Source organism: Equus caballus, chromosome 9 (genome assembly GCF_041296265.1).
Source record: "Equus caballus isolate H_3958 breed thoroughbred chromosome 9, TB-T2T, whole genome shotgun sequence".
NCBI classification, from domain to species: Eukaryota; Metazoa; Chordata; class Mammalia; order Perissodactyla; family Equidae; genus Equus; species Equus caballus.
The window spans coordinates 97,260,168-97,288,023 of NC_091692.1; the positions used below are offsets into that span (position 1 = coordinate 97,260,168).

Genomic DNA, 27,856 nt, shown 5'->3' on the forward strand with positions numbered 1-27,856 from the left:
GCCTTTCACTGCTTGATTTAGAAGTGTCCCAAATGCGTAAGGCAGTCCTCCAAAACTGAATGGCACTGGATGTCTTGACAGCAGCACAGGGGGGCACTCGTGCCATTATAAAAACTGAATGTTGTGCTTATATTCCTGACTACCATCAAAATATCTCTGGCTTCCTATGTGATATGAACCATCAAATTAAATCCATGTCTGACCCTACCCTATCCCTTAAATGATTGGTTGAACTCTTGGTCAGGTCCAGGTTTCTGGACTACTATCAAAACCTTGTTCATTGGGTTAATCATATTGCTAGTATTTCTTATTATAATTTGTTGTCTATTTCATTGTTTGTCTTCCGTATGTCAACAAAGTTTCACCTCCTGGACCACCTCTCGTCAAATGCTTCTCTTGTCTCCAGACGCTCTGTACACCTTGTCAGCCTTGGACTCCACGGTCGCAGCTTTCTGGTCCGCTGAACCTCCTACCTGTACCTACAGCCCCATTTAGGGGCAGCTCTATGACCTTGTACAGCCGGAAGTAGTTACAGAAGACTGACCATCATCCATATCCCCAAAAGATTTCGGGGCCAAATGGGTTCAGGGGGAGTTTATGATGAGGATTTTAGGCTGGTTACTTTTAAAACTGCAGATGAGGAGCAGGCTCCGAGGAGCAGAGTTTGCTTGCCCTTTGTTGGGGAGTATTTACATTTGTAAGGGAAACCTCCATCTGTAAAGTTGCCTCCCTCTCTGTGCCAGGAAGAAGGCGGGATGGCCTTATCTCTGGAAACTCTTAATGGGGAAGGCAAGGACTTAAGTTGTTTACTGTCTGGCAACCTCATGTAACTGATTTAGGGTGGTGGCTTCCAGCCTTTACGTAATCCGATTTGATTCTTCTCTAAAAGTTGTGGGACCACCCAATGGCCAGACCCCACCTGCACTGATACCATTTTAACTTTTTTACATGTTCTTTCCTTTGTCTTGTAAAGAGATGGCTCACATACCTACGCCTTAAATTTAGCCTTACTCTCCACTCATGTGGGCAGCAGAAGCGGGGGCAGCAGCTGCAGCTCCTCCTGCCCGTGGGCCCTGTCCCCACGCAGCAGCCTGACTGCCCATGGGCCCTGTCCCCATGCCGGCAGCAGCAGCCTGACTGCCCATGGGTCCTGTCCCCATGCTATTCCACACTATTCTCTAAATAAAAGAGCGCTACTGCCAGATCTTAAGAGTCTGAGAAATCTTTCTTTTGACTCCTCGGCTCACCGATCCCACATCAATATCACACAGGTAAATACTATTCACCATCTCAATCTTGCTACCTCGCTTCCAGAGCTACAGCAGAAAAATGATGATGCCTGCATTCTCTTATCTAATTTGGTGCACAGATGGGTCTTCCTTAAACATAAGCAAGGACATTATCAGCTGTGTATGCTGTCCAGCCTCGAGAATTCCCGCTACTTTCTATTAACTCTGCTAACCCAGTAAAAGATTTCCTCTATAGGCCCAAGAAATCACCACAGAAGAAGAGAAACAAAGGAGGCAACAAAAGGGGGAAAACAATACTCTTGGAAACTTTCTCCCGCAGCGGCTCATAGAGCCACACTCGTGTCCTATGCCCAAAGTATAACGACGGAAACCACTTCATGGGGCACAAGGCCACTTTCCCCATGGGGGACACTTTGAAGTATGGCAATGGGGCTTTGTCCAAATGCCACCATCTCAAACCTAAATATATCTTGTAATGATCTGTATGTCCTCACATTGGGTTGAGGCCTTTTCTTGCAGAAAAGTGACGGCTTTAGGTAAATTATTTTTGGAAAGGATAATTCCTGTTCGAGGAATTCCTACTGAGTTACACAGTGTCCAAGGAACTCATTTCACTGGACAAATAATTAAATCTCTTTGTGACATTTGGCCGACAATACAACAGAAGCATTTAAGCTGTCCTGGCCAAAAGCTCTCCCGCTGGTGCTCCTCAGTCTTAGATCTACACCCTTTGGTCAACATCGGCTGTCCCCTTTCGAGATAATAAGGGGACGGCCTATGCAATTCGATGAAGGAGTGTATGAACCAACTTTGCTTAAAGGAGACATCTTACAGCATTGTCAAGGTCTCGTTAAGACACTTAAAAGAAATAAGAGGTTGGTGTCTGATTCTTTTCGCAGTGTGCTCCCGGGAGACAAAGACTTTAGGATCATGAGCTACACCCTGGAGATTTTGTTTATTGGAAAAGAGATTAGATAAAAAACTCTTTGCAGCCCTGTTGGAAAGGATCATACCAGGTACTTTTAACCAGTTCATTCATTGCAGAATCAAAAGGTGTAGACTCGTGGATTCACATTTCTTATTTTTAAAAAAAAGCCTTCTCCACCTGAGTGGGTTTCAGTTCCCATTTCTTTTCTTTCTTTCTTTATTTGAGGAAGATTAGCCCGGAGCTAACTGACACCAATTCTCCTCTTTTTTGCTAAGGAAGGCTGGTCCTGAGCTAACATCCATGCCCATCTTCCTCTACTTTATTTGTGGGACACCTACCACAGCACGGCTTGCCAGGCAGTGCCATGTCTGCACCCGGGATCCAAACTGGCAAGGCCCGGGCCGCCAAAGCAGTACGTGCACACTTAACTGCTGTGCCACCAGGCCAGCCCCTCAGTTCCTATTTCTGATACTTGACTTCAACTGACCAATGTAAATATCTCCAAACCAAGATGAGAAGACAGCAGCTGTTACAGACAGCTGTCCCAGGTCTCAGGACCAGGCCTGTGTTCCCAACCTTATATCTCCTCATTTAAACCTTTGGTGTTTTGTTTTGTTTTTAAAGATTGGCCCTGAGATAACATCTGTTGCCAATCTTTTTTTCCTCTTCTTCTCCCCAGAGCTCCCCAGTACATAGCTGTATATTCTAGTTGTAGGTCCTTCTGGTTCTGCTATGCGGGACGCCGCCTCAGCATGGCTTGATGAGCAGTTCTAGGATCCGAACCAGCAAAACCCTGGGCCACCGAAGCAGAGCACACAAACTTAACCACTTGACCACGGGGCCGGCCCCTCATTTAAACCTTTGTGATGCTTAAACTATATACCTATTTTATAATTGTGCCATTTAAGATTTTCAGAATACTGTCTCACTTAAAGAAAGTGATTGATTTGGAACAGACTGGTCTCGTAGGCCCCTAATGGAACTCAGTGGTTATGTGGAGCAAATCCCTGGCCTTGGCCACTGCCTGGAGGGCTAGAACACTGCACTCTGGCTTCCCTTGGATGCAGGGAAGGAGCCAGACTGAGCCAACACCAGTTGCCAATCTTCCTGTCATTAAGGCCAGACGGGCTCCTTCAGTGTTCCACCCGCATGGCCATCTAGGGGCTATATTTGTTCCTTCCTTGGGGCTAGAAGATATCATATCACAAATAGAAGCCCTTACTAAATTCACTCAACAGGCCCTTAACGATAGTCAAGCAGAAATAGCCTTATTAAAGACTGAAATGTCTTTAATGAGAAAGGCTGTCCTTCAAAGTAGAATACGCTTATGTATTTTGACTACATCCCAAGGTGGTACGTGCACCATCATTCAGACTGAATGCTGTGTTCTATACCTGATGAATCTTCCAGTGTGTCATCTCTGCTAAAGCACATAAAAAAAACAGGTAAATGTCTTGAGTGATTCTACACCCAGTCTTGATTTGTTTGGTTGGTCTCCTTCAGGTATCAGTTCCCTTTTTCAACCTAAATTGCAATTATAATTGTAAACAATGTGAGCATAAAGAGTCATGGAAAGGCACATGCATGATGTTTGTGCAGCAACCTAAAATTAACTGAAAAACCTATGAAATGCTTCCTCTGTTAATATATACCGCTATGTTTGTACAACTATTTCCCTCCAGCATGGATAACTGGGCACATAAATGAGAAAAAGCCTAGCACCGAGGGACAGGATGGACCCAGGGCAGGCAGCAAGCACCCTGGCACAGAAGACAATATTTTGATTCTCAATGCTTTCTATCAAAAAATTAGAGATCAAAAGGAAGCAAATGATAAATAAACGACAAGCAACAGGATATAGTGGAGCATATGAGGAAGATATTTGGTTTAAAACTAATTCAGCCTGAACTTGTTTTTCCAAAAGGGCCAGACATGGCCTGTTGAGCATGCATTGTACATCTGCTTTGAATAGTAATATGTCCCAAAGACGAGAATGATGCCCCTAAAGATAGGGATATAGCTTCCCCCCATATCAGCATTTCTTTAAGGATAAGCATCTCTTCCTCGAAACTAAAGATTAATTACCAACCTGCTGTGCTCACCTTGTGACCACTGACCTGCTGACCACCAACCCACTGTGCCAGCTAAACATCTCGTGACGGTAAAAGAAGAAATATTTCTGTCATATGTGATGTATGCTCTTTGTTCCAAGATGGTACATAACCACGCTGTACACCCCACTTCTTTGGTGCCCTTCCTTCCCTGGGGAAGGAAGGCCCCAGGCTATAGTCCTCAGATCTGGTTCATAATAAACTCACCCCAATTTTGATTTATAGATTGCGTTGACACCCACTAGATTACCGTTTACTACAAAGGATATTAAAGGCTACGAATCAACAACCAGATGAAGAGATACACAGGGTGAGGTCCCAAACAAATGAGTTTGGGCCCAGCACCATGGCACGTGGAAGTGCTCTGGTTCACCAACCCAGAAGTTCTCCAAACCCCATCCTTTTGGGTTTTTAGGGAGGCTCCATTACATAGGCGTGATTGATGAACTGGTTGGCCATTGGTGATTGGTTGAACCTTCAGCCCCTCTCCTCTCCTGAGATCGGGGGTGGGGGGGGGTGGGGGAGGGGGCCCAAAAGTTCCAACCTTCTAACCACAGGGCTGGTTTCCCTGGCAACCAGGCCGATCCTTTGGTGACTTAGGGGCTTTCCAAAAGTTGCCTTATTAACATAACAAAAGACTCCTTTATCATTCTCCCTCACTTAGGAAATTCCAAGTGTCTTAGGAGGTCTGTCCTAGGCATGGAAGGAAGACCAAATATGTATTTCTTATTGTAAATCACAATATCACAAAGTTCTACTGCTGTAACCCTTTGGAAATTTTCATAGTGAAATGCTTACATTTTCCATAATGTGCACACGGAGCGGGACTCTGGCCCACACAGTTCCTTCACTGCGTGAGGATGATAAGAAAACATTCCCCACATTTCTGCAACTAATTGGATTTGTGTTCTTTTAAGTTAGTCCACAACCTGAGCATTCTGGACATCAGAGAGGGGATTCTGGGACCCGTCACAGGGGAAAGCACGGGCGTTTGGGGCGTGGAGGGACATGGGCTCAGGGCCCAGCTCTCCTGCAATATAGTCTTTATTGCGCAGTTGTAACCGTGGGCCCCCAGGACCAGTTCAACTCACCCCATCTTAGCAGCAGAGTAATTGAGTAGTTTTTCAAGAAATGAGACGCCTTGTCCAGTTCAGGCTGGTTGAGACCACCAACCCATCCACTGGGCCTGCAAAAATGCTTGATAAGTGACCTTTTTGACATCAAGGAACTAAAAACTCCACCCTCGGATCATGAGAATGCCACCGTCTTGTGAACATGTGTCCTGCGAAGGGGCATGAAGCCTGGCTACACCCGCGCATATCATCAATTACCTCACCTCTCCTCACCTCCCATCATGGATCTCCACACTTCAGACGGCTCTGCCCTTCATCCCATAAATTGTGCCCCAAGCCCTGGATTGGGAAGCCAGATCTGAGAGCATATGCCCCTGTCTCCTTGCCAATCAATCTAGCAATAAAGGTGATTTCTTTTCCCAAAAGCTGATGCCATAATAACCAGCTTTTTTATCCGCATAGGGCAAAAGACCCCCAATTTTGTGCAGTAACACAATCTGGACTCAGTTTCGCGGCCCTAGCTGGAAGCTGGTCAGCTCCCCTGCTAGAGCAGCCAATGAAGCACACACCTCGACCACTTCCCTTCTAGCTCTCACACTCCAGGCCACTGAAGACCTGCCTTGACCACCCCAGGGCCAGGAACCAGACAACTAGGGACAGCCCTTGTGCCCCAAAGCCAACAAAATCATTCAAATCAGCCAGTCCACAGGGAGCCCTGAAGCCTAGCTGACCCCACCCCACTGGCCACCCATAAGCTGCCCCGACAGCCCCCAGTGCAGCCCCCTGTGGCCCTGCTCTAAGTTCTACCTTTCACCTTTCCCAGTGTCATCCTCCTGGATCCTGCCGTCAAAAGAAACTTTAAATTTTGTAAAACAGACATAGAAGGACAAGGGTTCAGGTCCCAGCTGTGCTGCTACCACCTGTGTGACTTCGGGCATTTCCTTGCTCCCCTTGGTTTTCCGGTGTAAAGACAGGTGTCTCTAATGCACAGGGTCCGTGCATGGGCTAAGTGAGAGGACGCAGGTAGAAATCTTAGTAAAATATCTGGCTTCATAAATGCTCATGTAATTTCTCCCTACACCCCCCACACCTGGCATGTATCTGCACCCCCGACCCAGCCGTAGGGAATGCGCATGGCTGGCATTACTCTGATTGGACAATGGCGATGAACACCACCCCAGTCCATTTCTTCCCTAATGTCAATCCACCCCTTTTCCTCCACAGAACCCAAATTTTGTTGAGGTTCAGTGTTCAGTGAAAGTGACCCCAGCCCAGATGTAAATCTTCCTAATGTCAGCCAGTTTTGGTGAAACATTTGTAAGTAATTGGTTTAGTCAAAGGCATAGAAAGCAATTCTGGCCAAAGAGGATGTCTGAAGGGAGGGTTTATGGGAAAGGTTCTCACTCTAAAAAAAGACACTTGGCCAGCTTCCATCTCAGAAGGACAAAGCCATTTGCAGCAGGCTCATGCTCCCACTGAGGATGAGAAAACCTAGACAAATCACAGAAACTGTATTTTTAAGACACTAGAGAGATGGACAAGCAACAAAGGCAAGAGGGACTAAAATTCCAGAGACAGGAAACCTATAGACCTCACCTGAATGTCCACAGCCATTCCCCTGGGCAGGCGCTGCCTCAGAGCTTGCCAAGAGCTTGAGAATTTGACTTTGGTCAAGGCTGAGGCCACTCGTAGGGGACAGAGAAACAAGCAGAGCTTTTGGTAATTATGCAGTTCCCAAGTGACAAAATTAGAGAGTTGAAGGGCTTCCAATGGCTTCTGTGAAATGAGTTAACAGTGACTCCATTTTGTACTCTGGACTCCACCTTGTTAAAAATGTGAAACTACTGACCTTGCTGACTTGCCAAGAGAGTTATTGCTGAGAAAGGACTTTCTGAAGGGCCTTGTTTGGTAGCAATAAGATGTCCTAGAGTAAGTCAGTGAACGGTAACAAAAGGTTACCCTCCAGTGGTAGATCTTTACAAACAACTGAGATGATTGTTCTGGGCTCTCCTTTTTGCTAAAAACTCCTGACTTTTACTCCTCAGGGAGATACTTTTCTGGCTGCTGCTGGAACCTATGTTGCCCGAATTGCAATTCTAAGACCCTGAATAAATGCTCTCCTTTTGTTTTGCAGTTGCCTCTTTTTTCTAAGTTGACATTTCATGTAAATTTTAGAACCTGCTTACCAATTTTGACACAAAAAAGCTAAGAGTACAAGGAAGCACCACCCCACCCACCAGAACAGCTGAAATTAAAGAGACTGACAATACCAAGTGTTGGTGAGGATGAGGAGCAACTGGAACTCTCATACAATACTGGAGGAAACACTTTGGGAAAGTGTTTGGCAATACCTACCAAAGCTGATCATACATACAGTCAATCCACCCTTGGTATCCACCCAATAGAAATGAGGGCTTACTGACACCAAAACGGAGTAAAGAATGTTCAGAGCAGCATTCTTCATAGAAGCCAGGTCTGGAAACAAGCCAAATGCCACCAACAGTAGATTAGGCAGCAGCTCTGGTATTGCCATTGTCAACTTAAAAAGCAAATTTGCCTGTTATTTTATCTCAACATGAGTTTATTTGGGCATAGCCAAAAGAATTGCAATTTGGGGTGTGCATGCTATGGCAAACCATAGGCAAACTCAGAGAACAAAGGAGGGGAGCTGCTTTTATAGAGAAAAAGGGGGAGAGGGAGGGGCTGTTCTAAAGGAAAGTCCATTGGGGGAGAGGAACAGTTCAGGGCGAGAATGCCTTCTCATTGGCTGAGCTGTGGTGTTTCTCATTGGCTGAGTGTGGAGGCTTCTCATTGGCTGAGCTGTGGTGTTTCTCATTGGCTGAGTGTGGAAGCTTCTCATTGGCTGAGCTGTGGTGTTTCTCATTGGCTGAGTGTGGAAGCTTCTCATTGGCTGAGCTGTGGTGTTTCTCTTTGGCTGAGTGTGGAAGCTTCTCATTGGCTGGGCTGTGACATTTCTCATTGGCTGAGCTGCAGTGTTTCTCATTGGCTGAGCTGTGGCATTCCTCATTGGCTGAGCTGTGGTGTTTCTCATTGGCTGAGCTGAGGTGTTTCTCATTGGCTGATCTGTGGGGTTTCTCATTGGCTGAGCTGTGGTGTTTCTCATTGGCTGATCTGTGGGGTTTCTCATTGGCTGGACTGTTGTCAGGTGGGGAGAGAAATCTTCCTTCAGTAGTAAAGTAGTTGTACTTCCTGTGGGAGATGCAAGCATCTGTCTCTTCCTGTTTGGTGTAATTGATGATGAGTGATGGGGTGAGAGCTCCCCCTGCAGGCCTTCCTGACTCCAGTTTAGTTAAGGTTTTTTTTTATTTTCCACGCCATACGATGGAACACTACACAGCAACAAAAGTGAGGATGGATGAACTGCTGAGACACACAGCTGCATGGGTGACTCTCACAGGCGCACAGCTGAGACACACAGCTGCATGGGTGACTCTCACAGGCGCACAGCTGAGACACACAGCTGCATGGGTGACTCTCACAGGCGCACAGCTGAGACACACAGCTGCATGGGTGACTCTCACAGGCGCACAGCTGAGACACACAGCTGCATGGGTGATTCTCACAGGCGCACAGCTGAGACACACAGCTGCATGGGTGACTCTCACAGGCGCACAGCTGAGACACACAGCTGCATGGGTGACTCTCACAGGCGCACAGCTGAGACACACAGCTGCATGGGTGATTCTCACAGGCGCACAGCTGAGACACACAGCTGCATGGGTGACTCTCACAGGCGCACAGCTGAGACACACAGCTGCATGGGTGACTCTCACAGGCGCACAGCTGAGACACACAGCTGCATGGGTGACTCTCACAGGCGCACAGCTGAGACACACAGCTGCATGGGTGACTCTCACAGGCGCACAGCTGAGACACACAGCTGCATGGGTGATTCTCACAGGCGCACAGCTGAGACACACAGCTGCATGGGTGACTCTCACAGGCGCACAGCTGAGACACACAGCTGCATGGGTGACTCTCACAGGCGCACAGCTGAGACACACAGCTGCATGGGTGACTCTCACAGGCGCACAGCTGAGACACACAGCTGCATGGGTGACTCTCACAGGCGCACAGCTGAGACACACAGCTGCATGGGTGACTCTCACAGGCGCACAGCTGAGACACACAGCTGCATGGGTGATTCTCACAGGCGCACAGCTGAGACACACAGCTGCATGGGTGATTCTCACAGGCGCACAGCTGAGACACACAGCTGCATGGGTGATTCTCACAGGCGCACAGCTGAGACACACAGCTGCATGGGTGACTCTCACAGGCGCACAGCTGAGACACACAGCTGCATGGGTGACTCTCACAGGCGCACAGCTGAGACACACAGCTGCATGGGTGACTCTCACAGGCGCACAGCTGAGACACACAGCTGCATGGGTGATTCTCACAGGCGCACAGCTGAGACACACAGCTGCATGGGTGATTCTCACAGGCGCACAGCTGAGACACACAGCTGCATGGGTGACTCTCACAGGCGCACAGCTGAGACACACAGCTGCATGGGTGACTCTCACAGGCGCACAGCTGAGACACACAGCTGCATGGGTGACTCTCACAGGCGCACAGCTGAGACACACAGCTGCATGGGTGACTCTCACAGGCGCACAGCTGAGACACACAGCTGCATGGGTGACTCTCACAGGCGCACAGCTGAGACACACAGCTGCATGGGTGATTCTCACAGGCGCACAGCTGAGACACACAGCTGCATGGGTGATTCTCACAGGCGCACAGCTGAGACACACAGCTGCATGGGTGATTCTCACAGGCGCACAGCTGAGACACACAGCTGCATGGGTGATTCTCACAGGCGCACAGCTGAGACACACAGCTGCATGGGTGATTCTCACAGGCGCACAGCTGAGACACACAGCTGCATGGGTGATTCTCACAGGCGCACAGCTGAGACACACAGCTGCATGGGTGATTCTCACAGGCGCACAGCTGAGACACACAGCTGCATGGGTGATTCTCACAGGCGCACAGCTGAGACACACAGCTGCATGGGTGATTCTCACAGGCACACAGCTGGATAAAAGAAGTCGGACGCAAAGCAGCCAATGTTGTGTGATGCCACCTATACAAAGTTTCAAAGCAGTCAAGCCAAATTTATGGTGTTAGAAGTCAGAACAGTGGTTACCTTCAGGGTGTGGATACCAACTGAGAGGGGCACAAGGGAGCCTTCTGGGTTTCTGGAATGCTCTGTATCTTGATATGAGTGGTTGCTACATTGTAAATATGTATATATATAATGTATGTGTTACATGGATAGTGCACATATCTAATTTCATCAACCTGTACATTTAAGTTCTGCACACTTAGCTGTATGTAAACTGTGTCACAATTCTTTTCAAGATAAGGAGCAAAAAGACATGTACGAGAATGTTCATAGCAGCACTATTTGAAACAGCGAAAACCTGAAAACTATCCAAAGCACATCAGGTTGACAAATAAAAATGGCAAGCAATAGGATATATTGGAGTATATGAGGAAGCCATTTGGTATAAACCTAATTCGGCCTGACTTTGTTTTTTCCAAAAGGGCCTGACTGTGGCCATTGAGCATGCATTGTATATCTGCTTAGACATTTTGAGATAAAGGTGCAACTTCCCTCCCCCTCCCAATGTTGGCATCTCCTTAAAGATTAAGCATCTTTCCTCAGGCTGGGAACTGATTGCAGCGCTCATCTGTGACCGCCCAGCTCGAGGCAACAGACCTGCCACCCTGCGGGGTTCACCGAGACAGCAGACCTATCTGCTGTTTCCATCAATCACTGTGCCGACAGAGCAGCCTCGTGACTATTGTAAAAGGGACATTTCAATCATACGTAAACATCCTCTTTGAGGGTATATAACCACCCTGTGTACCCCCACTTCTTTGGAGTGCTCTGTTCCTTTGTGGAAAGACTCTCCCGGGTTATAATCCTCAGATTTCAGCTCAGAATAAACACACCCAAATTTTCATTTATAGATTGGTTATGGATTATTTTCGTCGACAAGGTGTAGGATGAAAAAATAAATTGTGGTGTGTTCACATGACACAATACTGTATAGCACTTAAAAAAACAAATGCTATCTGACCACAACAGTACCGATGACTCTCATAAGCCCATTGTGAGTAAAGAAGCTAGACAGGAAAGAGCACCTGCCACGTGATTCTGACTGTTATAAACAGCACTACTAATCTATGACAAGAGAAGTCGGGATAGTGGTCACCCTTGCGGGCAGTAGTGACCAGAAGGACGCATGACAGAGCCTTCTAAGGTGCTCTTAATGTACTGTTTTCTGATGTAGAGGATGATTACATGGATATTTTCAGTTTGCAAAAATTCGTCATGATGAATCTGTGACTTGAGTATTTTTTCTGTATGTTGGTCCTACCCAAAAGCAAACAAAAAAAATCATGGCGTGAAAAAGGCAGGCCTCTTCTTCTCCAGGCTGTCATATTTGTATGTGATGTCTGGAGCTGCAGCAGCCATCTTGTGAGCATGAGGGGAGTTATCCCAATGACTGAGGATTGCAGAGTGGAGAGATGGTAAAACTCTTGTGCTGTTGAGCCATTGAATTCGCCATCCCTGAAGCTGCCCTACCTTGAGACTTCCTGTTATGTGATACTTTTTTCTCGCCATTAATTATATTTATTTTGAATCAGATTTTCTCAAATTTGCAGCCAAATCATAGTAACCCATCCATACACTATGAGGGAAAGGCTTATCCAGGAAGAGAAATTCAAAGATACCATAAGTAACCTGGAAATATTAGATACTTAATGAAAAAGAGCCGTATTATTATTACTCAACTTAAGTTCTCCTTCCACTTGATTCCAGACATTTTGCTAGCCACCAGACTCTTTCCTCAAAGGAATTTTGCATAAAAGCTGAATCTATAAAATAGATCAAAGCATAGCCACTCTTTTTGAAGTCTGACATGAGGAGGACCCCTGTGTCCTCCCCCCGGTCCCTGGAGCAGGCTTGTGAAGACTCCGCGGGGTCCTGGCACTCTGAGGAGCAGAGCCTGAAAGCCACGGCCTGGCTCGGGCTGCAGCAGAGCGTCCAGGAGCCTTAGTTACCTGCCAAGTGGCGCCCCAGCAACGCTGACACAGCTCCCCCTTCCCAGCTCCCAGTCCCACGTGCCATGCCCTCCAAAAGGGCAGATCAGAAGCTCCAGGGCAGCCTGCTGGTGTGGGGACAAGCTCCCAGAGCATTCAGGGAACCCTCGCCTTCGCACAGGACGATGGCCTCTGGACGTCCCACCTGAATACCTAACTCATCTGGCGGCACTGGACTGTAGCCCGGCTCTCTCCTGCTGCTGTAACTCACAGGCACCCCAGCTCCTCCCCCTCCACAGCTCCTCCCCTCTGCAGCTCCTAGGACCCCGTGCAAATGGAGGAACTTCCCTGGGCTTTGGATGGAGAGGCTGGCACCAAGGCCAAGGACTAGGGGAGGCAGAGCATGGACTGTCGAGAGCTGGAGGTGGAGCTATGACAGGGGCTGTGGGCATATCTCTGGGTGTCCCCTAGGCTGTGGGGGGTTCTGTGGCCAGAGGTTTTCTCTGAGGAAGAAAGAGGCCGAAGAATGCAAGGGAGGGAGGAGGAGCGGAAGGTGCAGATTTTAGCAAACACCTGTGGCAGCACTACGGCCCCAAGGCCCTCTGTGCCCTCTCCCGGGATACAAAGCACGCCGTAGCAGCCGCACAGTACAGGGCCGCTCCTGTGACCACCGGGTGACCTGTGAAGACACTGAGGTCCAGGAGCAGAAAGCTTGGAGATCAGAAGCAGAATCAGAACAAGCTCCTGGAACCCCCCCTTGCAGGACACTCTGTCCTGTACACACACATCTTTCATCCTTGGTGGCCTGCAATGGTCAGTTGCTGTGATATTGTGATTATAATAAGAAATATACATTCGGTCTTTGTTAGTTCCTGGCACAGAGCTCCCAAAACCCTTGGAATTTCTTAACTGATGAGAGTGGCAAATGTGTCTTTCATTATGCTAATGAAGTGGCTTCTAGAAAGCCTCTAGGTCTCCTAAGGATGGAGACCTAGTCAGCAGGGGAACAGAACACGTGATGAGAGAATTGGAACTTTCCCCTCAACCCCTGGGGAAGGGAGAGGGGCTGGAGGTCGGACCAATCACCAAGGGCCAACGATTTCATCAATCATGCTTGCGTAATGGAACCTCCATAATAACCCAAAGGAGGGGTTTGGGGAGTGTCCAGGTTGGTGACCATGTGGAGATTCGGGGAGAGTGGCTGCTGGGAGAGGGCATGGAGTTTCCGCACCCTTCCCATACCTGCCCTGTGCATCTCTTCCCTCTGGCTGGTCCTGAGTTTCATCCTTTCATGACAAACCAGTGATCTAAGTAAAGTAAGTAAAACATTTCTCAGAGTTCTGTGAGCCGCTCTAGCAAATTAATTGAACCCAAATAGGGGGGCGTGGGAACCTCCGATCTACAGCCGGTCAGTCAGAAGCACAGGTGATGACCTGGACTTGCGACTGGCATCTGAATGGGGGTTGTGGACAGTCTTATAGAACTGAGCCCTTAACTTGTAGGATCTGACATTATCTCCAGGTAGCCAGAGCGAGAATTGAATTAAATTGTAGGCCCCATGAAAGATGACATGAATGGAGTCATGTTAAAACAGCCGGAGCAGTCATTTCAGAGGAATGTCTTGCACATCCTGTTTTCTTTATCTCCCAAATGGAACCAAACCACCAACAGGCCCAGGAGTCATTAAAGAAGAGACTATCCTGTTTGTAAGGACTGATGAAACTGGACTTTGCTGATGGCTGAATCGCTAACCCATCAGTGAAGTACAAACTTAGCCTTACCTCATCGAGCACCAATGAACAACTCACCTCATCTCTCTCCTGCTTTTCTCATAAAAACCCTGAGCCCCTCTCCTGTAATCAGGACACTATTTGGGTTTCCCCAAATTGCAGTTCTGTGACCCCAAAATAAACACCTCTCTGCCTCTCATTTTGGCCCTTTATTTTTAGTTTAACGACACCCAGCTGGTGTCTGGAGAATTGCTTGGTGGCATGGGGAAACCCACCCCTGACACATGTCTGAACTGCTGACCGGAACCTTCTAGTTGTGAAGTGGACAGAGAAGGGAGAAAACCAACCACTAGGAGGGGGCAGGTTTGTGATTTGTTTGGGGCACTGGCTGCGGAGACACCCACAGCCCACCCTCCTAGCCCACAGGCTTCTACACCTCTGCAGGGCTTCCAGGATGCCCCACTCTCCCATGCCTTGGCCCAGCCTCGGCGACCATGCTGAGGGGACAGAGCTCAAAGCGTACCTTCTCTCCTCTGTACAGCACTCCCTCTGCACCCAGGCCAGGGGGACTGAGGCAGCCGTGGCGTGTCATGCAGTGAATTATGTCTCCTTGAAAAGACCTCTTGGAGTCTATCAACTTAAAAGGCAAAATTGCCTGTTATTTTACCCCCAAAATGAATTTATTTGGGAATAGCCAAAAGAATTGCAATTCAGGACCTGCATCCTACGGCAAATCCAGCAAACAAAGGAGGGGAGCTGCTTTTGTAGAAAAAAGGGGGAGAGGGAGGGGCTATTTGAAAGCAAACTCCATTGAGGGAAAGTAACAGTTCAGGGCAGCAACGGCTTCTCATTGGCTGAGCTGCAGTGTTTCTCATTGGCTGAGCTGTGGCATTTCTCATTGGCTGAGCTGCAGCGTTTCTCATTGGCTGAGCTGTGGCGTTTCTCATTGGCTGAGCTGCAGCATTTCTCATTGGCTGAGCTGCAGAGACTTCTCATCGGCTGAGCTGAAGTATTTCTCATTGGCTGGGCTGTGGAGTTTCTCATTGGCTGAGCTGTGGCATTTCTCATTGGCTGGGCTGCTGCCAGTGGGGAGAGAAATCTTCCTTCACAGTAATAGTAAAGTAGTTTTACTTCCTGTTGAAATGCAAGCATCTGTCTCTTCCTGGTCAATGTAATTGACAATGTGTGATGAGGTGAGAGCCCCCACTACAGGCTTCCCCACTCTAGTTTAGTTGAGGTTTCTCTTATTTTCCACACAACAACGGTGAGTGAAGTGCCCACGGCAGTCCCAGCACGGGGGAGGGGAGGGCCACAGCACCCAAGGGTCTCCTCGAGGGCCCGCTTGTGCAGCCTCCGGGCCAGTCTGTGAGCTCTGCAAAGCTTCTAACCAATTCCTCTTCTGCTTCGACCAGCCAGAGTCCATTTCTGTCATTTGCAGCCAGAGGCCTGTCTGATTCAATGGAAAAGGTTTCCCTCCACGTGGGGACAGAGGGGGCTCTGGGAAGGAAGGGCTGTGGGAGCAGGGAGATTACAATTTGTAAACTGTGGGGTGCAGTACAGAGGGCACCAGTCTAACGTGTTCCTGCTGCTGAGGCAGACCTAAAAACAGGAACAGGGAGCTCCTCTCCTCCTCGGCCCCCCCACCCACCAAGAGAAACCCACCTCTGAGGCTGGAGGCCAGGGTTTTCTGAGGGAAGAAAAAGCAGAGGCTTTTATTTCTAAAGCAGGGGTTTTAGAAGTTCAAGGTGGACATGGGCAAACCTTGGAGAAGGAAGAGGCCCCCTGGGGGAGACGCAAGAGCTCCGCAGAGCACGATGGGGAAGAGCTGTGGGTTTCGGGGCGTGGGGGGCCGCTGCCCTTGCACACAGCACCCGGTTAGCAGAGAAGCCCACGAGGGTGGGACTCGAGTTCACCCCCAGCCTGGGTGAGAGGTGGTCTCTGCTCTCATCAGCATGAGCCCCTCTTCCCCCTTGAGGCCACCCCTTGGCCAGAGAAGCACACAGTGCCCACCACCTTGGCAGCTTGATGGGGTGGGAGGACCCTGGACTCCAGTGGCCTGGTCAAGCTCTGGTTCCAGCCTCCAAGGGTGGCCCTGAGCAAGTCCCTCTCTGCACCTCTCTTTGCACATCCGAAAAACTTAGAATGGCTTCCCCTTCCATGGGAACGAATGAGACCCTTCCCTGTCTGGCCACACTGGGCTCCAGAGAAGGATTTAGACACGAGGAGACGGCGGGCACAGGTTCCAGGGGCAGGCCCACTGGGCCCAGGGCCACAGGGGCAGTATGGCAGGGGGTCTCCTGCAGGCCCACCCACTCCTGCCTTACAAGGAGGTTGGTGGGAGCTATCAACGCTGCCTGCTCCCCCAGGGAGTCCCCCCCAGGGCCCAGCGTCCAGCCGTGCTCTGAGGGAGGGGGACGAGGGACACTGCAGGTGGGAGGCTTTTCAGGACCAGAGTGTGACCGAAGGTGCTGACCAGCACCTGTGCCCAAGCCGCGCCTGCTCCGCAGGAGTGAAACCAAGAACGAAGGAGTTAACACTTCCCCTGGTTAGGGTGAAACATGCCTGTACCCACAAGGTTGACTTGGGAAACAAAGTAACTGGAGTTTCTGAGCTTCCTTTGCATAATAGCAGGAAGACGCTGATAAGAGAGCAGCTTGCTGGCAGCCCTCGCCTGACTAACCATCTCGCCGAGCATTGAGAAGCTGAAATGACCAATCATAAACTTTAGACGTCACGGACTAAAAATCCACCCTGTGCAACACATAGAACCCCGCGAATCCACACATGCACCTCGTGAAGAAATAAGACAGACAGTCGTGCATGCGCAGAGGACTCAAAACTTCAGCCACATGCTTCCCCCACCACCTAAAACCCCAAATACAAACCCTTGCTTGGCGGCCGGCCCCGTGGCCAAGCGGTTAAGTCCGCGTGCTCTGCTTCGGTGGCCCAGGGTTTTGCTGGTTCAGATCTTGGGTGTGGACGTGGCACCGCTCATCAAGCCGTGCTGAGGCAGCATCCCACATGGCACAACCAGAAGGACCCACAACTAGAATATGCAACTGTGTACTGGTGGGCCTAGGGGAGAAGAAGGAAAAAAAAAACTGGCAACACGTGTTAGCTCAGGTGCCAATCTTTAAAAACAAACAAACAGATAAACAAAAAAACCTCTTGCTTGTAGCTTTGGGGAGAGCTGGGATTACAGCGTTAGCTGCCCATTCTCCTTGCTCAGCGCTTGGCAATAATATTCCCACTTTCTTCCACCACACCCAGTATCAGAGACTGGCTTGCTGCGTGACGGGTGAGCGAGCCCACTTCGGTTCAGTAACAGGAGCAGAGCATTCCTGCATCTGGCCCTAGGGCAGGGGGTGACACACCAGGCCCTGTACCAACAGCTTTGTGTATTAATCTGACCTGCACAGCCACCCACAGAGGGAGGCTGTGGTCACCCCATCTTCCAGTGTGGAGACGGAGGCAGAGAGGGGGAGCAGCCTGCCCAGCTCGCACCGGGCACCCCCCTTGGAACCTCCTTCTCATTTCTCTGAGCTTCTCTTTGCCTTGGGCTGACACTTTTTGTGCCATGACTCCATCAGAAATGCCCTCAAATCCTACGAGGAAAATGCTGTCAAACCTGTCCAGTAGGTCACCAGGAAAGGGAGCCAGGGATGTGCTGACTGGCAGGTAGAGACGGAGGTGCCCACCCACTCAGGGCTGCCGGACCCTGACAAGACCAAGCCCCCGTGTTGACATGCAGGACTCCAAGTTTTGAACTTTACCTCACCCCCATCTTACCCTCACAATATACTTTTAGAAACGCTTAGGGGCCGGCCCCATGGCCAAGTGGTTAAGTTTGTGTGCTCTGCTTTGGCGGCCTGGGGTTCATCAGTTCAGATCCTGGGCGTGGACCTAGCACCACTCATCAAGCCATGCTGAGGCAGCGTCCCACATAAAAGAACTAGAATGACTTACAACTAGGATACACAACTATGTACTGGTTCTTTGGGGAGAAAACAAAAAAGAGGAAGGTTGGCAACAGATATTAGCTCAGGGCCAATCTTCCTACCACAAAAAAAGAAAGAACTGCTTAGAACTGCATGTAGGTGAGCTAATGAGTACCCAGTAGAAAGAATAACTTGTTGGTGAGAAAATTTATGACTCCTGCCCAGAACTGTTCCTTCTGTCTCAGATAAGGAAATAACTAAGGTTTCCTTAGATTCCGCAGGAACGTCACGTTCAGCAGATCGGAAACTTTTTGTCTACAGAGAGGCACCCAGTGTTCTGCAGTCATCCATCACCTGACATTCTTGAGCCCCCTTCCCAATCCCATTTGCCTTATATGAGTCATTTCCAAATCAGTCCCCCTTTAAGATTTTTTTTTAGGACCATAGTCCACCATCTTCCAATCAGCTGGCTTATTGCTTAATAAAGTTCTTTCTCTATAGCCACCTTGCCTCTTGACTGGTTGGTTTTTGCCTTGTGGCAAGCAGATCGAGCCCTTGCTTAGTAACACTGACACAGGCTTGCTGCTTCAGCCCGGCAGGCTGCTCTCCTCTCGACCCATTTCCTCCTCTGTAGGCAAAGCCTTCCAGGGTCTCTCGTCCACCTGGGGCTCTTGGTCGCAGGCCTCTGCTGGGCGAGGGTGGCGCTGGCTTGAGCAGAAGACGGCACAGAGCGCAGAGTCTCCTGAACTCAGATCCTATATCCTCCCTTTTCAAACAAAAAGCAGAGCGTGTGCACACTCTTCAGCCCCTGCTTTGTCCATGTAGTATTTTTCTGCTTCAGACACAAAGAGTACCTTCATTCCTCTACACGGAGGCAGAGAACCCCTGCAAAATCATTTTCAGAGTTTTTTTTAACATGTTAGTGTAAGGGAGATCGATTTCTAATGTGATAAAATAAATGACATGCACGATGCCACTCGCCTGTGCATTTTCCCAAGGGGAGCGCCAATAGGAAGGACTGGTGCCCCAGAAGCTGGGGGGCTAAGTCTGGAACCCCTTAGCAGGGTGATGGCCACCGCAGAAGGGTGTGGGGAAGGCCTCTGGAGAGGGTGGTGCCGGTGTCACGTTCTGCCGGTGCCCCAGGCGAAAGGAGGGGGCGCCTGGGTGGGTGAGGTCAGCTGGCGGGAGGACGGCCTGTGGTGAGTGGGGTCAAGGAGTGGGCAGGGTCAGAGGGGAGGACAGCCTGTGGGTGGGTGGGGTCAGGAGGTGAGTGGGGTCAGGGCTGGGGAGCACAGTCTGGGTGGGTGGGATCACGGGTTGGGTGCATGGCGTCTGGGATGCTCTGACTCTGCTTCCATGTCGAAAGCCTGGGATGAGTGGCAGTGTTAGATGGGTGATTAATGGTTAAGAGCTCAGCTCCTGGCACGTGGAGATGTCACCAGCGGCGCCATTGAGAGCTGCACAAGGAGGAAGATGAGGAAGAAGGTTGGGTAGAAAATTAAGGAAAGAGAGGGCTTTTCAGGGGTTTGTTTATAATTATTTTTTTAATGAGAGACACTTGGTTGTGTTTACGTGCAGAAGGAGAGGATCCAGTCCAAAAATTAAACGGAATCACCATATGATCCAGCAACGCCACTGCTGGGTGTACACTGAGAGGGATTGAAAATAGGGTCTTGAAGAGATATTGGTACACCGTGTTCACGGCAGCGTTGTTCACAGTAGCCAAAAGGTGGAAACGACCCAAGTGTCCATCAAGGGATGAAAGGATAAACACAATGTGGTCCATCCATACAACGGAATATTCTTCAGCCTTAAAAAGGAAGGAGGAGGCAGCCCCTTGGCTGAATGGTTAAGTTCGTGCGCTCCCCTTCATTGGCCCAGGGTTTCACCGGTTTGGATCCTGGGTGCCGACATAGCACCACTCATCAAGCTATGCTGAGGCAGCGTCCCACACAGCAGAGGCAGACTGACCTACAACTAGAATATACAACTACGTACTGGGGGCCTTTGAAGAGAAGAGAAAAAAGAGATTGGCAACAGATGATGTTAGCTCAGGGGTCTTTAAAAAAAAAAAAAAGGAAGGAAATCCTGTCAAGGGTACAGCCTGGGTGAATCTTGAGGACATTATGCTCAATGAGTGAGATAAGCCAGTCACAAAAGGACAAACACTGTAGGATTCCATTTATATGAGGGACCTAGAGCAGTCAGATTCATAGACAGAAGGTGGAAGGGTGGGTGCCAGGGGCTGGGGGCTGGAGTGGCAGAGAGTTAGTGGGGACAGAGTTTCGGTTTGAGAAGATGAAAGAGCTCTGGAGATGGATGGTGGTGATGGCCGCACAACAATGTGAATGTGCTTCATGCCACTGAACTGGACACTTAAAAGTGGTTAAGATGGCAAATTTTATGTGTACATTTTACAAAAACAAAAAAATTGAAAAGAAGAACCAGTAGACAGAAGAGAGGGGAGCTGCAAGCCCAGGAGATGAGAAAGATGCCTGGGGGCCGGGGCTGGAGTCCCAAGGGGGCCGCCGGAGAGGAGGGGGCATCAGGACAGGGGTGGGGGTGATTCTGGGCACAGGGTGCCAGTCTGGAGGTGGCAGGCTTGAGGCCTTCGCCCCCAGAGGCCTGGCTTCCCAGGGAAGTGGGGGACCAGGTAATCTGCTGAGAGTGCAGGAGCAGGGGCAGCCCCACTGGGCTGGTGCTGGACTCCAGGGACCCTCAGGCACTCTACTGGTGGGGCTTGGGGGGAGCGAGAGAAGATGAGACTCCCCAGGGTTGATGTGGACAGGGCCGAGGGTGTGCAAGGACTGGAGAAAATGAACCCTGAGGGATTCCTGGAGCGTGGACGTGTGGAAGGGAGTTGGGAGGCCGGGGAGGAAGCAGGGGTGCAGGCTGGATAGATGAACGATGCGGGCCTGCATGCCTAAAGGAATTGACAGATGAGCTTCTGACACCCTGAGGTGTCTCCTCACAGGCCCTGGGGATGCCTGGGTTGCAGGGCAGTGGGCCCTCCAAGGCTGCCGGGAACCTGCTCCCTCTGGCCACCCCTCCCGCATCTGCCTGATTCTCGGTGCTGGATTCCAGGGAAGAAAGGTGCTTGTGCCTCATTACAAACCCCAGGGAGCGGCCTGCCTGCCGGTCACTGTTGGACCCCCGGAAGCGGAGACCCCAGGAGACAGCCCTCATGGCCCCCTGCCCACACTGGGAGGAGGGTCTGGCCTCTGCTCTAAGGAGGAAGCCCCTCCCTCTGCACCCAGAGGCAGAGAGGGTGGAAGGAGCCACACAGCTCCCCGAGGAAAGCAAGGCTTTGGTCCCCCCACCCCCACCATCTGCCCCTCTGCCGGGGCAGGAGAGAGTGTGGACAGCCCGTGTGCCCTGTCCACAACTGGCACCGAGGTCTGCGCCCAAGGCTGCTGCTGCCAGGAAGAGCAAGGTGACCTACTCAACTCAGCCGGAGAGAGGCCAGGCCTGGGGGAGGGGACCCAGCCCAGAAGTGTCCACAGAGCCACCCACAGGAGCTGGCCCGGCTGAGCGGGACAAGGTAGGCAAGGCCAGGCCCACGCTGTGCAGGGTAGGGGGGCAGGGAGCTGAGGCCCCGGGCTGCCCCGGAAGGGCATCTCTGGGTGTGGGCAAGGCTGAGGCGAAAGCCCTGGCCTAGAAGGGCGCTGAGCCAGGGCAGAGGTCATTCAGGATGAGGTTCTAAAGTGGGCCTCTGCTGCCCCCGGGACCACTTGCCCTCGGCCCTGGCCCTAGGGGGTCTGAGGAAGTCTGCAGGCGTGCCCTTGTCCTGGAAGCCTGGGGTCAGAGAGGTGCCACCAGTGGACATGTTTTTGGACCAGAACGTCTGACACGGCCTGGGTGGGGAGGGGGTGGGTGCACATCCCCCACCTGAGGGCGGGGCCCTCGGAGCCCAGGTGTCTGCTGTCAGGATGTCAGGACAGGGCTGAGCTCCCCAGCCTCACCAGGCCTCCATCACACCTGTGGGCCACCAACCTGGCCCAGCCGTGTGGCTGCATCTCCATGGCCAGACCAGACCAGTCCCCAGCCCCTTTCCTGGGGTGGGGCAAAGGGAGCAGTTGGGGGGAGCGTGGCGAGGGTGCAGCCTTGGGGGCGGGGGAGGGGCAGTGGTCCTTGTCAGCACAGCACCAATGCAAACACCCCAACCCCTGGAGCTGCTGAGGGTGGATGCCTTTGCACTTAATTTGACTTAGTGAACCCAGCGGGGCTATGGTTATCTCCAGGTGGTGCTCACATGGAGCTCGGGCCTGGGCTGGGCCGCTGGCCCCTGGGCCGAGGGAGAGCTGGGCCCGTAGGGGGCAGGCGTCAGGTGGAGACCCCTGCTCCCTGAGTCCTGGGAACCCCGTGGGCCCTTCCTGGGAGCAGCTCCTGTGACCCCCGATGGAAGGACCTGTAGGAGGAGGCCAGGTCTGCTGGGGGCGGCTGTAGACACAGGTCTGAGGAGTAAAGAGGGTGGGTCCAGGGCCGGGAGGCCACCTGGGTGAAACCCTGACTGGACAGTGACTTTGGCGGCCGGAATAGGTCCAGGGCTTCCCAGCATCTCATTCTTCACAGTCTCTGGTCTGCATAGGAGGAAAGGGTGCCCCCAGGGACAGAGCTGGGGGGCTGCCAAGCCGGCCTGAGCAGCCCAGGCCTCTCACACAAGAACCACTGGCAGAGGGTGGCGCTGAGGGAGGGAGCTCCCAGTGGCCCCCTGCCGGGAGCCACCCACCAGTCAGCTAAGCCTCTACCCAAGGACAACGGTCCAGGAGGGAGATGAGGGAAGGCACGATGGACCCTCAGAAGATGGCGGTTGGCCGCTCCTGATCCTACTCATGCTACTGATCTCAGCAGTATTGCTCTCGCTGTTCTTTTTCTGTACATGGGATATCTTGGGGAAAATCTCTCCATGCAGGGGAAAGAGGCTGATGCAACCTGGCCTTCTAGGGAGGGTTCAGGGAACAGCAGCCTGGAGGGCAAACACGTGCTGACCCCTCCTGGAGACACGGTGAGGGAATTTGGACAGCCCTCCAGGAGGAAGACTTCCAGTAATCAGCCTCAAAGGAGAACATTCCCTCCTCAGGCCCTTCTAGGAGGTAGAGATTATCCTAGGCCTCTTAGGACGGGAGGTAAATGGTGGCACCCACCCAGAAGCAAAGATATGCAAAAGGTACACTCTCCTAAAACAACTCATAACCCTGATAAAGTTGCAGAAAAATATCATAATATATTGACACAGAGGAACTGAGATTATGATGAGGATTGGGAACCCTATAAAATAGTTAATGGTGAAAGAGAAACCCCAAGCACTGTGCCTGTGTGCCTTTCGATCAGACGGAGCTGGGGGCCTGTGTGTATTTGGTTCCCTTACGCTTTGCAATACTTCTGCTTTCATTACTACGGGAATAAAGGTAGAGGCTTAGGGCCATTCGACTCATGGGGAACTGAATCTGGACGTTACACCCCATTTTGCAATCAGTCTTAGACATCTAGACGCCTAGTAGACATATAGAAAAGGTCAATATCTATATTTAATAAAGGCTGCTTACTTCTCACAGACATACTGTGCTAATATTATAACAAGATATGCTTATGTACACATTTTGTTTGCCAAAATTATGTACTGAGACAATTCCATGAAATCATAAACACGTGACCTAGACCCTATATAAGTGCTTGAATGCTTTGAATAAATCAGACTTGGAAACCTCACTTCCAGTCTCACCTTGTCTTCTTTCTTTGCCGATGCCATTCATCCCTCAGGAAACCTGGACTTGGCTGGAGCTGGACTCCGGCAGCCCCCCAGGCGGCTCCCCCCAGCCTTGGACAGCCCGGCCCAAAGAGCACTCCCCAGGGCAGGGAGGTCCCGGGACAGGGAAGCCGTGAGAGAAATGACAGCAGGAAGGCCTCTCTGAGGAGGTGACATCTGAGCAAATGAGGGGATGAGCCGTGTGGACATCAGCGGGATCAGCATTCCAGGCAGAGGGAACAGCAAGGACAAAGGCCTGAGGTGGGAGCGAGAGCAGCCAGGGGGGCAGCGGGAGCACTGGTGGGAGGGGGGAAGCGTGGTGGGGGTGTTTATTGTGCTTTTATTTAAAATAGTCTTAAGAGGCCCTGGACCACCAGTGAGGCTGACGCAGGGTTGAAGGTGCCTGGTCAGCGGTCTGCAGCTGGAGGGTCTATAACGCCCAGCTCCAGTGGCTGTGTGGCCTGGGCCAGAATCCCACAGGGTCCAGACTTGGGACAGGGGACCATCAGGTGCAGCCCCAGCCCAGGGCCAGGCTCTCTGGCCCCCACTGCAGGGCTGAGGCACCAAGGCCAGCAAGCCAGGCTGTGGCGGGGGTTGGGGGGAGCAGCACAGGTAGACAGCACACCCCAAGGCCAACCACAATGACTTCCCCTCCCCCTGGGGCCCCTGAAGCTGGAGAGGGAAGTGGCCGTCGTCCGTCCCTGGCCTGGCGCCTGGCGTGGGGAACAGGGTGAGACCCATTGTTTGAGGCTGGAGCTGGGAGGGGCCGGGGCTCAGGGGCCTCAAGGAAGCCCCTGGCAATGTGTCTTGTGCCACTTCCTCCAGATCCAGAGCAGAGCAAGGACCCGAGCAAGCGAGCGAGCAGACCAGGCAGCCCCCAGCGGGATGAAGGCGCTCACGGCTGTCCTGTTGGCCCTGCTGTTGTGCCGGCAGCCAGGTACTTGGGGCTGGGGCATCCCTGCAGCAAGGGGGACAGCCTAGTCAGGGCCCATGGGGACCCCCAGGGACCCTCAGCCTGGGGGCAAGACAGGCTTGGGGAAAAGGAGGGGTGAGGCTGGTGTCTAAGGCCAGAGGGAGGTGGATGGGGGTTGTCCTGGGCTCGCACAGACCCCCACACCTCTGCAGTGTCCCACCAGCCAGGCTCCCCTCCCCACTCCAGCCCCAGGCTTGGCCTTTTCAGGTTTGAGTTTCCCTCTCCTCTCCCAGCCTCAGTTTCCTCTTCTATAGATGGGCAGGCCATCCTGAGGGTTTACTGTGGGGGAGGGGGTGGGGGAAGGAGCTGCGGGACGGAGCTGCTGTAAAGGGCCAGCCACAGCAGCTGGTGTTGTTAAGGACAATGCGGACCCAGACAGCAACCTCACAGCTTGGGAGGCGGCAGGACAGAGTGGGGAGGAAGAGGACAGAGGGGTGGGGGAAAGGACAGATGGAGGCGCTGGGGGCGTGGCACTGGGCCCCGAGCGTGTGTCCTCTGTATCCGGGCAGCGGAGGTTTACAGACGTCCCTGCGCGGCCAGGGAGTGGGCAGGTGCAGGACGAGGAGGATGAAGACACGGACCTTGAGGTGGAGGACTTTGAGGACAACGAGGACGAGGACGAGGACGAGGAGGAGGCCAGCATGACTGCAGGCAGCAGGGGCACAGGTACCCTCCGTCCTACCCCAGACTGCGGGTCCCTCTTTTCAAGATCTCATGTGTGATGCTGGCGTAATGGGGAACCGATCAAAGAAAGGCCTGGCCTGTGAGCCTGCCTTCCAGACGGTCGGGGGCTCGGAGGAGAGGAGGGATTCTTCTTCATCCTTCACCTCTCACCCTGACTGGGACCCTCAATTGCCATCGAGAGTAGGGAGCCTAGACAAGGAGCCACTACGGGGAGGGCAAGGGTGCCAGGGCGGAGAGGCTGAATAGGAGTTCACCAAGCAGAGAGAGGCATAGCGGAGCCCCAGGATGCCGAAACCAGCGATGGCCTGGGTGTTGAGCTCAGTTCAGAGACACATGAGCAGTCTGCCCCTGGTGGGGCAGGGAGGGGAAGGCAGGCGGCCCCAGGGGCAATACCGGCTGGGCAGGCCTTGAGGGGGATCAGCTGAGAAGGCGGAGGTGGGCAGGAAGCAGGAGGAGACCTGGAGGGACAGGGCGGGCACCAGCACAGGCCCGGGGGGCTGGGAGGGCTCTGGGGCCGCCCACCCTGAGCCCTGTGCCGCCAGCGCTGCTGCGCTGCTACTCCTGCCAGGCCCTGCACGGCGAGGAGCGCTGCAACCAGACGCAGAGCTGCATCCTCAGGCAGGCTTTCTGCAAGACCCTCCTCTCCCACGGGAACACGGGTGAGCAGGCGCCCGGGGCCGCCAGTGGGGGGAGCCACACAGCCCTGTGAGGGGCCCCGTCCCTGCCTGGCCCTCAGTGAGACTCACCCTTTCTCCATCGCCCGCCCCCACTAGAGTTGGGTCCCCTGACCACCTACTCAGCATGGTGTGCGGACATGTGTCAACCCATCAACAAGACAGTGGAAGAGACTGTGATAACCATGACCTGCTGCCAGTCCAACCTGTGCAACGTCCCACCCTGGCAGGACCCACTGGGCAGGGGGGCAGGCAGCCCCCAGGGTAGCCCCACAACTGTGGCTCCCGCCCTTCTGCTGGGCCTCCTTGCCAGCCGTCAGGCAATGGGGTCCTGAATGCGGTGGTCCACCCCCAGCCCAGCCCAGCTTATAGCCTGGCTGGTCAGCACTCTGTCCAGTGCCTTCCCCTCCCACCGCCCCCATCTCTGGAGAATAAACATGGAGTGTCTTTAATGATCTGGCCAGCACTGGCTCCTCCCAGCCCCACCTGCATTTCCCCGTCTGGCATTCTTAGCCTCCTCTCCCCACTGCCTCTGTGGGGCGGGATGGCCAGCACCTGGGCCTCTGGTCCAGGCCCCAGCCACTCACAGGTGGGTCCACAGAGCCGCAGGCAGAGAAGACACCCACCATATGACGGGGGAGCCCACCCCATTCTCTCCCCAGCTTCCTACCCAGGCGATACCTCCATCCCCGTGACGGCCACCTGGGTGGAGCTTTGCCCTCTCCCAGGATGCCTCCCAGCCTGCCCGGACGAGAGGCTGTGGGGGGAGTCTTTCCTGGCCCGTGGGAGGAAGACAAGGGAGGCCACGGGTGTCGGGTGGGGTCGGGGGGCAGTTAACGCAGGGCAGCTGCGAGAGAAGGAGAGAAGGCAGGGAGGTGGGAAGCTCAGCTGAGACTCTCGAGCCAGCTGCACAGCCTGCTGGGCATGGAGAGGGGGCTCGGGTGGGGCAGGGAGAGGCGGAACGGGCCTCTGCGTTTCTGAGGAGAAGAGGAGTGGGCAGTGGGAGGGGCTGCGTAGAAGAACCTGTGGGTCCCCAGCTTCTGCCCTGGCTGGGCTGGTGCCACTGGCTGCTGGGCACTTGGCCTTCTTGACTGGTGCCAAGATAGAGCCCTGGGATGGGAGGGAGGAGGCCGGGGCCTCAGTTTCCCCATCCAAGCAGAACAAGGCTTAGAGCACCTCTAGATCCCCAACAGCCCAACATCCCCTGGTTTGGGAAGCCCAGAACTCTCTCCCGCCCGCCAAGCGTCCCCACAGGCAGAGCAGCCTCCCACTCTCCCCTCTCCCCTTTCCTTATTAATGGAAACCTCGAGGCCTAGTGGGAGCGGCCAAGTCCCTTAGGTGGAGGTGACTTGTCTGTCTTCTTCCCTTTCCTCATTCCTGCTGGCTGCTGGAGCTCAGCAGCCCCCTTGCACCATGAGGTAGCACACTGAGAATGGCGGGGCAGCATGGAGGAAGGGGCCTGGATGGCTGATGACCGGCAGCCATTATGCCAGCCCTGCACCGCCTACCTCAGGACTCCTTTACCCGGGAGGGAAATAAACTTCTGCCCTGTTGAAGCTAGTTATTCTGGCTTTTCCTGTCACTTGCATTTTCACACACACACTCGCTCATTCACAGTACTCCCACTCATGCACACACGCATGGACACACTCACACACACAGCCCT

At 52.6% G+C, this 27,856-nt stretch overlaps 1 protein-coding gene across 6 annotated transcripts; it reads left to right on the forward strand.

The window, feature by feature from the left end:
• The first annotated feature begins 21,525 nt into the window (after window positions 1-21,525).
• GPIHBP1 (glycosylphosphatidylinositol anchored high density lipoprotein binding protein 1) lies at window positions 21,526-27,750 on the forward strand. Of its 6 annotated transcripts, none has more exons than XM_070221990.1 (6): window positions 21,526-21,654; window positions 23,874-24,120; window positions 24,685-24,796; window positions 25,373-25,498; window positions 26,085-26,175; window positions 26,290-27,750. In XM_070221990.1, exons 3-6 carry the CDS (start codon window positions 24,745-24,747, stop codon window positions 26,456-26,458), a joined length of 438 nt encoding a protein of 145 aa, XP_070078091.1. In that variant the 5' UTR covers window positions 21,526-21,654; window positions 23,874-24,120; window positions 24,685-24,744; the 3' UTR covers window positions 26,459-27,750. The 6 variants fall into 6 exon arrangements, with proteins under 6 accessions (XP_070078091.1, XP_070078088.1, XP_001496557.1 ...); XM_070221987.1 differs by having other exon boundaries at window positions 21,535-21,654; window positions 26,059-26,175; XM_001496507.5 differs by lacking the exon at window positions 21,526-21,654 and having other exon boundaries at window positions 23,807-24,120; window positions 26,059-26,175.
• Window positions 27,751-27,856: the final 106 nt, after the last annotated feature.

Bases quoted from the DNA above. Each gene is read 5' to 3' on its own strand.
- GPIHBP1 (XM_070221987.1), top strand. From the start codon at position 24,745: ATGAAGGCGCTCACGGCTGTCCTGTTGGCCCTGCTGTTGTGCCGGCAG. The intron at 25,499-26,058 runs GTACCCTCCGTC...CTGTGCCGCCAG, and splicing joins TGCAGGCAGCAGGGGCACAG to CGCTGCTGCGCTGCTACTCC. The intron at 26,176-26,289 runs GTGAGCAGGCGC...CGCCCCCACTAG, and splicing joins CCTCTCCCACGGGAACACGG to AGTTGGGTCCCCTGACCACC.